The sequence below is a fragment of the Barbatula barbatula genome (genome assembly GCF_947034865.1).
Source record: "Barbatula barbatula genome assembly, chromosome: 19".
NCBI classification, from domain to species: domain Eukaryota; kingdom Metazoa; phylum Chordata; class Actinopteri; order Cypriniformes; family Nemacheilidae; genus Barbatula; species Barbatula barbatula.
This window is the reverse complement of record NC_136782.1, coordinates 21,197,614-21,213,379: the sequence shown is the minus strand read 5'-3', so window position 1 is coordinate 21,213,379 and position 15,766 is coordinate 21,197,614. Positions and strand designations below refer to the sequence as shown.

At 39.5% G+C, this 15,766-nt stretch overlaps 1 protein-coding gene across 1 annotated transcript; it reads right to left on the bottom strand.

Annotated features, from left to right (window-relative positions):
• Window positions 1-85: 85 nt before the first annotated feature.
• On the bottom strand, window positions 86-15,496 carry LOC306908925 (BICD family-like cargo adapter 1). The gene is made up of 9 exons (XM_079482213.1): window positions 15,179-15,496; window positions 13,361-13,576; window positions 7,849-7,965; window positions 6,840-6,986; window positions 6,478-6,657; window positions 4,418-4,495; window positions 4,015-4,124; window positions 3,769-3,889; window positions 86-1,868 (listed from the first exon to the last, which is right to left on the bottom strand). Exons 1-9 carry the CDS (start codon window positions 15,416-15,418, stop codon window positions 1,686-1,688), a joined length of 1,392 nt encoding a protein of 463 aa, XP_079338339.1. The 5' UTR covers window positions 15,419-15,496; the 3' UTR covers window positions 86-1,685.
• Between the last annotated feature and the right edge of the window lie 270 nt (window positions 15,497-15,766).

Genomic DNA, 15,766 nt, shown 5'->3' with positions numbered 1-15,766 from the left:
TGATTCAAAGAGGATGAATCTGTATTGCTTTATTAATCTGCAGACATTATTCCTGATGTGCCTGATAAATACTAATAAGAAAAGGTAGTAAAACTATAAAAACTATTTATTACAAAATCTGTCAGATCACAAAATGTACATTATCTATAGCACATAGTGAACATCTTAACCAAAACATGCGTTTTATTACAGTGACAATTCTAATAAAAAATTATTGTAGCAGTAACACTTAACAATAACAGTTATACCATGAAAATCATGAAATAACAATAAACAATACTTTTATAACATTAATAAATCTTGGCAAACGCACATATACACATATTTTAAACCAACAGTCGCATTATTTCATTTCAGTACTTACTAAACCTTATTGTGATGCGTCACAAACACACCCTTCTTAGGGAACTCGGCCATTCATGGGTTTCAGTCATTCAGCCTTGAGCCCGTACATGATGGCATCATTTTATAATACATGACAATATGAGAAGTTTGAGAAAGTTCTGTGCGTCAGATCTTTAGGTACGATATGTGTTTAAGAGAATCACGCCACTCAGGCAAATGATGTTTTTGATCACTTTAAAGTAACAAATTGAATCTTTTTCGGTGCTGTTATTATATACAATTGACATAACAGCAATAACACGATCATGACCTGCATGATAATGGTGCTTTGTTAATAATTCCTTACATTTATATACAGTAGTGCTTTTTCTGGGAACTCAAATCGCTTTCCATCGAAGAGGGGAATCTCTTCAACCATGACCAATGTGCTTTACATTCATCCTCATCTGACAACAGTTACATTATAACACAATAAACATTTCTGCCAAGTCATACGATTAGGGGTGTTACGGTAACTGAGCTTTAACTTGAACTGTTTTGACATGAAACCAGGTCACTACCTTTATTTCTGAGAAAAGTTCAGTAACTACCGGATGTGCATTGTTGCAACGGAGAATATTTGACCATGAAACGTTCATTCGGTCTTTGATTTGTTCGATCAGTGAAGGGCGTATTCATTCAGTACATTCAACCAATGAAACGCTCTGACAGATCTCAAACGCTACTGGCTCACGTCTTTGCTTGAGACAGTGATGAATGAGAAAAATCTTTCAAAAAGACATTAAATAAACTGTATTACATTCCTTCAATCATGCAAATCACATTTATCATGTCATTCAATCTTTTAATGTACAGTAACACTCACTTCATCACTTCTCTAATCGAAACGGCGCTGGTTTCTTTTGACTTACTTTATTTTGCATATCATGTAAGCGGATAAATTAACATTTGCGTATCAAAACGTTTTACTTGACTTTGTAATGACTGTCTTGTGCTTACTTCTCCCAGAGACCTCTCTCGACCGAGTAGATAGCATCCTGACCGTGAGATCTCGTACTCCTGTATCGCGAGATATCGTACTATGAAGAATCGCTACACCCCTATATACGACATCTCATGAAATGTCATTTTACGCATAAAATATATTTTCTTTCCGCGTTTTAATTGGGAGTATTGGGTAAATATTTCAGGTCTGTGGTGTAAGAGGTCAATGCGGTCCCAGTCTGTCCATACTCCCACATCTAGCCTGTCCAGTGTCTTTGGCATTATTTTCTTCACACATCTCCACTGTAGTCTGCAGGTAATCCCGGCGAGGGCAGATGTTATTAAGCACTGAGAGTTTATTTGCTGAGTTTCAGCCAGTCTCTCCAAGGCGACTGGTTTTGCCCTGGACCAGTCTCTGATATAGTCGAGGTCCGTCTGTACCTGTGGAGGAAAGACGTGCGACCTGTCGACCTTTTCTGCAGCTGTTCTGTCTGTTGTTGACTCTTCAATTGTTGATTGATGATAATCTGGATATCATCCTAAAGGGTAAATCAGTAATCGTGTACAAAATAACAATTAGGTACATATTAGTTCAACTGTAGCTATGTTTGAAAGACATTGTTACTTATTGCAGGTACAACTGCTTGTCTTAAAGCAACACGTTGTAGTTTTTGAACCCCAAAATAATGTCTCTAAAATAATTGCAGTGGTAGGACAACTTTAAAACGGACGAATTCTACTCCCGCTGCCACCTGGGGAGCCTCAAATCGGCTACTAACCCACGCTATAAGTTCTGTGTTCGGGTCGGTACACAAAGCCCTGCCAATCCCCGGCCTGCGGAAGAGTACCACATGGTTTCCAAACAACATTTCTGCATTCGCCGGTTCCATCAGTTTAGTAAACAAATTCACATGTGTTGCGTTGCCCACGGGGAAGATTATACAGCGACATTATTTACGACATTGGTAACAGACAATTGCGCTTTACAACCACATGGGGAGCCATGAGCAAAGGTTTTATAGTGTTGCTTTAACTACACCTAAAGCCGAGTGAACTGAGGCAACGGTGACGTTTACTTCACTTAAAACTTTACTTAACATTTTGTGCTAAAATGTATTTTCTGTAAAACAGATTTACAAAATAAATGGTGCTGAACTGAATTTCCTGTCTTTCTAAGACGCATTTTGCTCATTCAAGTAAATTTTCTTGTACAAATTCATATAAGTGTACAGCATTTAGATGTTCCGGTTTCTTTGAAACGGGCCTCTGAATTGCAAAGGCTGCTTCTGCATGTGAAATATCTTTATAGATATATTACGATATGTTCCCCTTAAAGGTGCAGTTTGTAAAATCCGCCGCTAGAGGGCGCATGTTCAAAACTACAACAATGGCTTAGATTGATGAAGCTGTGAAAGAGAGTGGAATAATGGGAAAATTAATTTATTTAGTCGATTGTTCAGTTAATATATACATGACAATATATACATGGCACTTTGTTCACGAGACTGTGTTGTCATGGTTTCTAAGTGAGTAAAAGCGGAAACCGAGGGTAACTATGGTATAAGGGAGATGCGAGGTCTGGAGAAAGCGCAACGAATCACATGAAGCACCTCAATCAATCACATAACAGCTTCTAGTCTCCATTCCTGTATTCCGCTGAAGGTTGCAGGCTTTCCATCAAGCGTCTTTGGTAAAGCGGATATGATGCCATTGACAGGCCAATGCCAGACACGGTCCATGTCACTGGTTAAAATGGCAATTTTCTCATAATTTACAAGTAGATGGAAACATTTGAGATATAAGTACTCGACTGAACAAAATATATAACACTGGCCTAGTGGTTATTAGATACTTTACTGAAAAAATAGTTACAAACTGCACCTTTAAATAGCTTCAAGGTAGGTAGCAGTACTTGTTTTTAGCTTGTAATATTTTCAACTAGTAACCTTTTAAAAGGCATTGTTAGTTTTTATTGTAGTTTACCACATGCAGAGTAGTTTGTAGTAAGCTACAAGTAATAAGTAGTTTTGCAGTGGGTTTTATAACAGCTTTAAGGGGGTTGTGACTGTTTTATAATGTTGTATAATATCATCAGTTGTATCCATACGCAACAAACAAAACATTGATGTAAATCTAAATGTTATTTTAATGTCTCAAAGTATTATGTGTTTGCATGTAGACGACTAAATTTACACGTCAAACGTCAGCTTGCTAATACTGCCAATAAATGAATTTGTCGTGACTTAATAATGCTTTTAATAGCACCTATGTACGTGTTGTTGTTAATACGTGAAAGAGCATACGAGTCACGCGAGCGCGCGATTCATAAAACCCTTAATGGAAACACAAAATCATCTGACGAGTAACAAGAAATAAGCTCCATAATGGGACGATCTGACAAGTCTTGTTATCGACTTTCTTTCCAATGGGGAAACTGACCTGCCAGGCCTCCAGTTCCTGTGCCAGCTCGAGTTTGCGTTGAATGGCCTCCAGGAGTTGGTTGTTTAAGCACATCATGTCTTGTTTAGTCCTCAGCAGTTCTGCTTCCATAGCTGTCTTCCTACGTGAACACAAACAAAACTCTTAATATATCAGTCTTGAATAAATGTCACTTAAATGATACTTGATCCTGTAACGTTTATATTTATATTTACTCGCAGTTCTAAGAAAACGTTCAATATTTACTTAGCGATAGCATCGTCGCGGTCCTTTAAGGCCTGTCGGACTACTTCCTCATCCAGCATTTTCCCAGCGTGTAGCTTCAACTCCGTGTTCTCCGCTGTTAAACGCTCATTCTAAGAAAGAAAGAATGAAAAGAGACATTGTACTGAAAACTCAAGTTTTTTTTCAATTCTTAAATATTAGACTTATGATGCTGATCAGGATCTCTATGCTTTTCAAAGATATAAGAGAGGCCACGTGATTGGCCGATTGCATTGACAAGCAGCTAAGTAAGTGTACAGCTGGGACATAGATCCTTTAGATTTCTTCTTTTTGTTGTTATTAAAAATGTCCCCAGGCACTCCAAACAATGGGCACATTTTTTAGGATCTGACCCTGAGGTCTGTAACACATGAGGAATTGTCACCTGATCTTGCAGCTCCCGCAGTCGGGCCGTATTCTCACACGGATCGCTCACGTCTCCCACAATGCACCTTCTCATCTCCTGGAGAAACAAACGGCACACGTTCAGCACTGCATGTCGACTGCAGGGTGTTTAAGCATCTGTATCATGTAACACACATAAATGCCCCTATTCATTTCTCTCTCTTATTCCCTCGTCCGGTTGCATTTGTGGCTTCCGTGATCTATTAGCCAGGTAGCAATAAACTGACGCAATTCCTTCTTGAATACAAACACCAACATCCATGCAGAAGAAACCAGGCCATCAACCACATGAGCACATAAAACAATGGCAATAACATATCCGAACACCCCACACACAAAGCCAGTATGAACGCACATTGTGAACAGAATGACTCACAAACAAAGTGACATTTCTGTTCGGTTAAATAAAAGTCATGTTTTATATAACTTAATAATTGTCATTTTCATTTGTTTTTAATGTTTTAATATGAAAAGTGTTTGGATAAGTCACTTTAAGGTACAGTATGCCTAAACGTGCGTGTGTGTACAAGATAAGGATTGCACCACCTCCGCCTCAAAGCCAGGAAAACGCTTTATAATGTAGTATCATGATAGAAAGATGGCTGTGTTTGAAAGGATTTAAAGGTTGAGATTAATCATGCAGGAATATGCTATTCTGCCACCATCAATGTCAAGAGTTATTCTCTCAATAGGCACTTTTGTATACGTACACCTATTGTATATATTAGAAACAAATCCAATTCGTTGGCACGCCCCCCAACAAAATAAATCAAACACAACTCTCTATACTAATATACTACTTTTATAAGAGTAATAGTAGAAGAACTGCGTAAACATTAAGATGTTATTTGATAAATTAAACGCCACCCAGCTCATATAAAGTTTACGGGGATATTGTTTAAACAAGCATTACATTTGAGATCGGATGAAAAGAGAAACCACAAGGACGAGATGTCATAATACTTTGGGAAAACGATTGTGTTATATTCAGCACAGCGGATAATATTTCAGCCTTTGTCATGTTTGTGTCAGTGTGTAGTTTCACCTGTCGTGTCTCACTGTGTGCTATTCTTTGTGGTGCATCTTTCAATTGTCCCAGCATGCCCTGCAGGCAGTCGTTGCGTTCAGCTTCTGAAGCTGCAGTAAACTCAGGATGCAGCACAGTTCCTGGTACACCTGTTATTAGCTTCATCTCAAAACCTAGTAAGATCTACTGCCAACATAGGAAGCTTTAATCTAAGCCAACATCCTAGGATTGTACTTTCAGAGTTACCTGATTGAAACCCCTCTACATGTGAGTGGGAGAGGAGAGTTATGGTTTATCTCCAAAGGTGTGACAGCGAAAATGTAGAAAACAAACTGCTATTACTACAATATTTATATTTATCATATAAAAATATCACAAGATTTATCTCATTCATTGTTACTTTTATCAAAATGTTTGCCGTCACACCAAATCACACATGTACAGTTTATCTGTCAACTATAATATTATTTAATCAAAATTAATCTAATAGCACATTGCAAAGCGTTACACATTTTTCTAGGTTTATTTTATTACTTTTTCACTTTAGTTTGACTTCCTATAGTTCCTACAGAAATTGTGTGTAGTTCATTCTGTGGCACAAGATCTGCCTACAATTTAAGAACGCGGTTTCACATTTTATGTATACATCTCATGCCGCGCTACGACATCTGTGTTTCAACAAAGTGGAGTGGATCCACTCAAATCTTGTGTCATGACCCACACCAGACAACACAAGAATTCATTAGAAATTTCTATTAAATATATAAATATCTTCGGGAACGGTTGGGTTTAGCAAAGGGGCTTCGCTGGAAAAAGCACAAGCCAAGCCCCTTCGCTAACCGTTCCCGGAGTGAGTTTTTGTATTGCTTGAGTTTAATCAGTGGGACTAAAAATAGGCTGCCCATAAAAACAGGATCACCGTGCGACCAGGCGGAAATCTCACGTAACATGTTTTGTAACTGTACAATCTGGCATTATCGGGTGCCTCCGAGAGAGATTTTGGGTAATGTAACCTGTTCTTTGTCCTGGCTCCAGCCCAAAGCGTCCAGACTGCTCTCAAGCTCAGACAATAGTGACGTATCATTGTGGCTTTTCTCCCGGAGGGCCACCTCCTCCTGGAGCTCATCTACCTGAGACTGGAGCTCCTGCGTCCGAGCACGGGATAACTCCACCTCACGCCAGGCCTCGGCCACCTGCAAACAGAACTGTTGTTAAAACACGTCTCTGGAAATGAAGATAACTTGCTGTATACATTTGTAGTTTTATTTTCTAGATTTTTATTGTGGCGGAAATGAGGCCGTCCAAGACAGAAGTTAGACGTTTAGGAAATGGACTTCATTCAGATAGTTGATGTGCTTTGCTTGTGTGACCGGACCTGTTGAGTGTGTGTATGACACTGTTGTTCCTGGGAATCCAGGCGTGTGTGTAGAGAGGACACGCTCCCTCGCAGTTCCTCATTCTCTAGACACGATGTCTTCAAGCGTTGCTCTAGTGTTTGCTCTCGATGCACGAGCCGCGCTATCTGAACATAAACAAACACACACATATCAACACTTTTCTACAATCCCCAATTGCAATGAAGTTGGGACGTTGTATAAAACGTACATGAAAACACAATACGACGACTTGCAAATCCATTTTGACCCATATTTCATTGAATACAGCACAAAGACCTCTTCAAACCTTTTCATATGATAGTATGATCTGTATTCGTTTGACTTTCAGCGCTTACACTTTAGGCACTTTTATGTGTTGAATTACGGCCAAAAGCATGTCAAGTCTGTCAACAGAGACAGAGAACTGCAAAACAGATCGACAGCATGAAATCAATCCGCATGTGTGTTTCATTCAGCTGCATGTGCACACGGTTTTGGCAAAATTGTGTCACTCATTGAGTTTTGTAAGGAAGGCTCGTGTACTTTAATATGAGCAATTAAGTAAATTAGCGACTTTTATCAGAAGAGAAAAAAACAGATCACGTTTATTTTGCGTTAATATGTTTAAAAACACTGGAAAAAAAACTGCCAATCATGTATTCGTACAATTAAGGTCCGAAATGTCCGTAAGCTTTTTTTCGTATTTGGTGTTCGTTTATACGGTGTCTCTGAATTGTCAAAACGCCTCTCAAAATGCTCACTACGGATACGATAAACGCAGAAAATCGAAACCCCAGTCCGAATGTTTTCATGACGGACGAAAAAATCGGAGGCAGTGTGTAAACGCTTTACGCTTGCGAATTCAATTTATGTTTGTTTTCATGAACACTTTCACAAATCTCACCATGCACATAAACATCTTTCAGGTGTTGTTGTATTTCCTATGTTTACAGGAGCTGTTCGGACTGCTATAAAATACCGAATAGTGATTAAGGAAGAGCTTCTCACCTGTTCTCGAAGAGCGCTGATAATTTCTTCATCTTCGGGTCTGGAGTTCCCCCTCTCTCTCATTTCATCTTTCAATCTCTTTAACTTGCAGGTCACGGTTTGCTCTACCTCCATCGCCTACAAAATACACATGCAGAACACAAAACACTGTAAAAAAATGTGTATGTCACCAATAAAGATCTTCCTCGGCTTTAAAATATACTCGTGTATCCGTGAATCAAATGCATTAAAATGTGGGGCAGCCCTCAATCAGAAAAGAAGAGTTTACGGCCCACATTCATATTAGAAAGGAGTTTTGTCTGCTTGTTAAGGGCTAAACAAAGGCTCTCATTTGGGCCGGCAGTGAACCACCGAATAACCGCACACCCATCAGAGCCCATCAAACACACCAGATCTAGATCAAAGGGTCACATGACAGATGCAGCTTGGCATCTTGGTCTTGGCAGTTTAGTCATTGTGAGTATGTGTGTGTGTGTGTGTGTGTGTGTGTGTGTAATATATGGGGGTGGGGAAGAACCCACGCGTACAAGCGTATGGAGGGGTGACCAGAGGTCCTGGTTCAATAGGACTCAACTACCACAAATGACACGGTTACTGGTCCCATAAGGGAGAAGTGCATTCAGCACTGGTTATAAAGCTAACAGACTGTGATGTTAACCAGTGCATGTCTATTCTATTCAGTAATGCTTCTGACAGCTGATGCCCTAAGCCAGGTCATAACCCTAGAGAAGCACGTATCAATTCTCTTTGGCGTCCCCAAACTATTATGTATAGGCGAATATACAATAGACTAGTTCAGTGCATGTCACAAAAATGGGTTTTGCTCACAAGATGTATATTAATACGTCAACGACTTTGAGAATTTCAATTCATTAGTTAGGTTGCCAAGGTAAGACCTCCCGGCGTCTTCGGAACACAAATAAAGATATTTCAGGGACATCCGAGAGATTTCAAGGCCTCCTCGTAGACATCATGGTGTCAGTTGTTGTCAAGGTCCGGAGAAGCACTAAAGAAATTGTTAAAGGGGAGGTTCACTCAAAAATCTAAATTGTGTTATTTTTTTCTCACCCACATGACGTTCAACATGTTTCAAGACCTACCGGCGTCTTCGTAGCACAAATAAAGATATTTCAGGGACATCCGAGAGATTTCAAGGCCTCCTCATAGACATCATGGTGTCGGTTGTTGTCAAGGTCCATAGAAGCACTAAAGACATGGTAACATTGGTCCATCTGCTCATAGTGGATCAGTTGAATTGTTTTGAAGCGACGAGAATGACTTGTGCGAAAAACAAACCAAAATACAGACTTTAATCAATGTATTCTCCAGTGTATGGTGTTCACGAGAGCACTTCTTCTTCGTCTTCTTGGACGAGAGCACTTTGACGCATGCACATAAGGTATGCCGCATGACGCTTGCCCATATTGGATGCCCACGCTCTGACTCACATGCGTCAAAGTGCTCTCGTCCAAGAAGACGACGATTCAACTCGACACTTTGGTTTGTTTTTCACTCAAAGTATACTTGTCTACTTGTCGCTTCAAAAACATTCAACTGTGTTTCGTACATTTCTGGAAATCCGAGAGATTTCCCTAAAATATCTTTATTTGTGCTCCGAAGACGCCGGAAGTTCTATAAACATATTTAACGTCATGTGGGCGAGTAAATTTTGATTTAGAGGTGAACTTTTCCTTTAATGATTGAGAGCTTGAGGAGAGGCGTGCTGATACCTTTCGAATGGATCATTTCTTTTAAATCTATTCAGCATACATTGATGGAGGGATCTGAGCCGAATCTTGAGACCAGACTCTCACTCCCAGACTAAAAACCACTTTGCAACTACACACAACTTTCTAAAATCATGGGTTTTAGCAGACAGAAAGGCAAGAGGAATGGTCATTTCCACACTGCCTAGTATAACTTTAAAGACTTCTGAAATAAGAGGCCAAACAACAGGACAAGAGTAAATGATTTACAAACTCATGAAATTAAACTTCACTGAATCAAGGTCGTGTGACCAAAACAACTCAACACTTCCTTAAAGCTGAGTCATATCGCCACAATACTTTTTTTAAAAGTGATTTCAACATGTGATGTAAAAATATAAAAAAACGAAATGACTCACAGGATAAGTAACTTTATACTTTCTGAAACTTTTAGGGAGTGAACCACTGACTTATTCCTGATGGTTATTATTGTGATCTCGTAATGTCTCACAGGAATCACATCACACCAAATGAAAATGAGGTAGGTAGTTTTTTTACCATCGTTCTAAAATTGTATATTGGATTTAGCAATGATAATGTGTTTGATTTAAGTTTAACAGCCCGCATAATTGTGTTTACATGACGTTATTCAGGCAGTTTGAGCAAGAAATGGAATAGTTATTCCAAGGGTGCCAACACGAAACAAACGTTTTGTACGAGGAATGGATGCGAAAACGATCACAGTCCGCCATAAATCTCCGTCCGGGGGGGGGCGAACAACAGTTCAATGACTGCCGCCAGAAAAAAAGACTTGCGTCAGCTTCGATGCCATTGGCTCTCCGTGTATCGTGACCGATCACTTTGGCTTTGAATGTAAAACGGTATTGGCTCCAACGATCGACTACATCTAGCTAACGTTCCAGTTTATTTTTGGAATGGGACCGTTAACGGACACGGCTTCTTCGTACGAAGTTATCATAGAGCTTCATTGCAAAAAGGTCTGCGACACGAGTAGTTTGTAATTGTAACTTTTTAAACTGCTTCACCCGAGAGTACTTTAGTCGTGCGTTGTGTTTTATATGGTTGTGAAGTGGTTTAGGGTGGGGTTGGGTGTTACAAAATATGAAAACCATAACTTAATAAGAAATTCGAAGAATTACACGCATTTCGGTCTGGAGCATGAAGCGAAAGGTTCCCTGCTCTTCATAAAACGACGCCAAAGGGGTACCCTGCGAGTTAAAAGGTAACATCGGGGTAGGCAGTGAGAACGGGTTGAAAATACCCAACCTACACAAAACCTCTTGTGTCTCATTTGTACTCCATTTGTAAAGGTTGAGACCTGCTTTCAAACGCACTGGTTAAAGCACCCAAAGCTAGTCCTCTTGATTTCCCATTACTCAGATAATTCACATTACATTTCCTACAAAGAGAACAAAACATCAACAGAATGACAACCCCATACAATCGTGTCCGTAATCTCTTGAGGGTTTACAGGGAGACAATTTTCCTGGAATATCTGGTGCTTGTCACGGTCCTGTGAACACTGGTGAAGCGAGTCTGGTCTTCCCTGAATTACCCAGCACTCTCCTCCCTAAACTGTCTGTACAGTCCTGTACTCTATTAACTGTTCGGTACATAATGTTCAGCAACACAAGGCTAAAAGAAATGATGCAACAAACAGACAAACACATGAGAAATACTTCTCCCATCTCTATATGGGATATACTTTCACGTTAATAACAACCCTCCCTATATATGTAGTATATATATTAAGTATTATCATTAAGTAAACAAGTGTACACAAAGTACTGGCAAGTAACCAACTCAAACGCACACAAATACTCACCAAGGCTTCACGCACCTGGAAGAGATCTGTTTACCATATCTGACAAAAGCATGTTTTCAAACCCCCCCATAAATCCACATCCGTCACCAGCTCCACGGTTTGCTACTTGTCACAAAGTGAGTTCATACTGTACATGGTGGGAGCTATTGTGGAATAAGAGCCACTTCCCCTTCCTTCAGAGCACAGGATACAAAAACATCATTCTTTCCTGAACTTTGATTTCTTGGAAGAAAAAAAACGTCAACGTTTGGTCAACTGACGTGTGGCTTGTGTTGAATGTGGGTGTGGGACAAAATAAGTTAGACACTTATATACATATATATATATATACATCCACAATATATTCAAAACAAGGCTTTAGTTGACACCTATTACAGTTTACACTCATCATGTGACTAGAATTTGCACTGGGAGTCTTGGCAAGTGTGTAAACATGCTGAAGAATTGAGCAGGCCTTGACTTTGAGCAGAACAAACGTCTGAGATTAGATACCAGCCCAAAGTGTGAGAAACGTATGTGAAAGTTTACACGGCATGAGCCAACTCAAGCCAGGTTTTCCCACTATCTCATGGAACACAAGTGTCATGGAAAATTTACTTCAAAACAAAAGGAAATGATACTGAAAAAACATTTAAACTACGATAATGAGTCTTATTATTGGATAAGGCATGGTTAAAGATGTAAACATTTCTTGTCAATGAAACGGAGACATTATATAATGATATATTATTCATATTCATGAATTCTGGAAACACTAAGTTTTCTGAAAGAAATCAAAATTAAAGGGACAGTTCACCCAAAAATGAAACTTCTGTCATCATTTACTCACCCTCTTGTCATTTCAAAGCTGTATAAATGTCTTTGTTCTGATGAACACAAAGGAAAATATTTGGAAGAATATCAGTAACCGAACAGATCTCAACCCCCATTGACTCCCATAGGATTTACTTTCCCTACTATGGCAGTAAATGGGGATGAGATCTGATGTGTTCCAGATAGATTCCTTTACTGTTCATCAGAACAAAGACATTTATACAGGTTTGAAACAACCTTGGGGTAAATAAAAAATGAACTGTCACTTTAAAGGAAAACACCACCGTTTTTACACGTCACTTCGTTCTTCTCTCAACTTAGACGAGTTGATCATTAAGGAGTCCAAAGTGAACCCAACATGTCTCGCCATAAGGAAAGTCACGTACAGTAACGTCTTTGGAATGAAGTCATTGGTCACATGGTATTAACCAGGAAGAATGTGGGAAGTAAACAGGAATGCCACTACACAAGCTATGAGACAAATACTGCAAACCGTGCGCATCTAACAAATCTGACAGATTTACCACAAAACCTGTACGTCATATGTATTCAAATGTCAGCTCTTTTTACCTTATCTTATCTGCAACACTGGGATGGAGTAACAGTGTGATGTCATCTTTATCCGAGGTGGTATCAATATCAGCCATTTTATTGCTCTTCTAATCACTACAGTCTTTTACGATTCTTCTGTATTTATATGTATCCCAGTGGAGCGTGCTTATGTTTCCAGACTGGATAATAAAGAGCACGCCTTATCTGTTCTTTACACAATCCAACTAGCTTACAGCGACCTGCCCTTATGACCATATCTTGATACTGCTTTACACATGAATCGCCTAATTTATTAGTGAGACACAAGGTACGAGACGTTTGGGCTTTGTCAAACCGTCAAAATTACAAGCTTAAACTAAAGATAATGATAGCTTCATTGTGTATGAAAGACCAAAACGTCAAAGGCCCTAACATGTAATGCCAGATTGGTATCTTCTTTTTCTCATACTTTAGAAAACATAATTTACATCATTTTATATAATTTTCTCTTCGTTCTTCTATAATTGTTAAATACTTGAATTAATCATTAATAATGTATTCATGCAGACAGTTAAAGAGCGAGGGCGATGGATCATAAGATGTACGTGTAGCTCACCCTCCGGAGCTTTTCTCCGAGTCTGTTGTTCTCTTCACTATGTTCATGATTCAGTCTGGTCTTTTCTTTCTCTGCCTCACACAGGCTCTGGGTCAGTCTGTCCACCTGAGAGTGCAGCTCCCGTGCATCCCGCTCCAGTTCGACCACCTGACTCTCCCAGTGTGCCTGGCAGCTGTCCAGCTTCACCTGCACCCCATACCTGGCCTGCTGCAGCTCCTGAGGACAAACCACAAGCACACTGTCAAACCAGAACGGAGTTCATTCCACGTATACCATTATTAAACAACTTAATGCGATTAACCTTTAAAATACTAGGTCACAGATCAAAACAAAACTTTGCCAGGGGCTTTAGTTGCAAAGTGTGCTTTAAGTGGATTTTGTGGACGATCTTATGCAGCCCTGCTCTTAATAAATACTTGACACAAAACATACAGCTTTAGTGTAATATGCAAATACGATGTCAAATCTGTACCATTAAATGCAAATAGAATGTATAAATAAATTGTTGAAGTAAATGCATCATTTGGAGTCACGGTGAACCGGAAGTTGCGATCGTTTTTACTTCCATATTCTAAAACATTTCTGAGGGAAAAGTAAATACAAAGTAGAAAATTAGTGGGCGTGGCTTGCGTTTTTCACTGCGAATTGATTGGATGTGTAAAAAATGCCGTTGCATTCATTTTTAAATTAAACTGAACGTTGAAGGGGAGGAGTTAACAGATGCTCCGGTCAAGCCATCTCAATTTACGTCTTTTAAGATGGATGGTCATGATTTTAACTGAAGATTATGAGGGCACATGATCTTTAAAAAGCGTATGACCCAAATTGATAAATTATTGACAACAAACACTGCAATATTTCATGAAAAAGTAGGCATTGAAATTTTTACATTCAATGGGACTTTAAATGTCAGATGTTTATGAGGAAGAAAACCCAAGAAGCGGTGTCAGCAATCTCCCAGTGAGCAAGCCAGCAGTGACGGCAGCAATGAACCAAAACTCAACTGGTGTATAAATTCTTTTGGGGGGGAGAAACCAGACTCAACCAGAAGGGCCATTTCTCTTCTGGCAATTCTGTATACGGCCATCCGCAGATAGCCCAAAGTTTGGACACTTACAGTATGTCACACTTGAAAATGTCTTATACACACCATACTTAGGTAGGTTATAATAACAGGATGCTTTTTACTATGACTTGTATTATAGAATATTTGTGACATCCCTGCTGAAAAAACAATAGGAACCATATTAATGTTTCCATTAAAATACCATTATGACGCATTAACTTTCCCATTTAAACCAATACAAAATATTTAACATCCCACCAATAGAATCCCTCACATACCAGTAAAACCATTACAGTTTCCATTAAAACCAATACAAACTTATTTAATGGTGTCTATAGTTTTTTTCAGCTGGCCAGACAATGGATATAATGGGATTTGGGTCTCCTTCCAGTAGGATTTAATGGTGTTTTATTGGTTCCCATTCACCACATAACATCCCACCAATAGAAGGCAATACATTACCAGTAGGGTAACCAGTAGATCATACTTTCCACTATAAATACAATTCCCATTAAAGCCATTAAAGCCATTGTCTCTGGTGCTTTCTAACAGTGTGTTGGTGACACTCAGCAAGTATAAAAAGTTAGTAAATATAGGAAGAGGCTTACAAAACATACATAAAATGAATCATAAATATGTTAAAGAGCAAATGTGTGACACACGTGCAACGGAAGACCGCAGAGCTTCTGCGTAAAACACACCGCGTCTGTAAATACACATTGTGGTCAATGACAAAAGAAAAGTCGTCTCACCTCCAGCTGCTGTGCGTATTTGTCATGAAGTGTCTGTCTCTCTTCCTTCAGCTGTCTGTTCTCCAAGAGCAGCGCGTTGCCGAGCCGAGCCGCCAGCAGAACTTCATGCGCAGTGAACCGATCCTCGCTGTCCTTACACACCTGCGCATCTCCATCGGTACCCAACCCGAACGGGTAAAAGTCTTCCTCCACTTCCATTTCATGTGCTTTATAACACAGATCCTCTTCCCCCCGATTCATTGTTCAGTGCAATGAAGAAAAATAACAATGACGGTTGTTCAGCCTCCATGAGTTTGTTCCGTTATGGTCTCCGATTGAACTGGAGGCGGATGAGGCAAGGTGTTCATGTGGGCGGGGCTTGTTTAGTTTCAGGTGACATGAGATATTCTTATGTAAGATATCAAATAAATACCAAATGTCTTGATGGCTTTCTTATTCAGAGGATTAAATCAAATTATTAATAGTCAACAGAACAACAACGGGGTTTCTTATTTATTATGAAGTTTATTAGGAAACAGGCAGCGTGTGAGATTTGCTCATAAGTACAAAATTGCAGACGACTTCGTGCGAAGTTGCGCCGTTAAATCG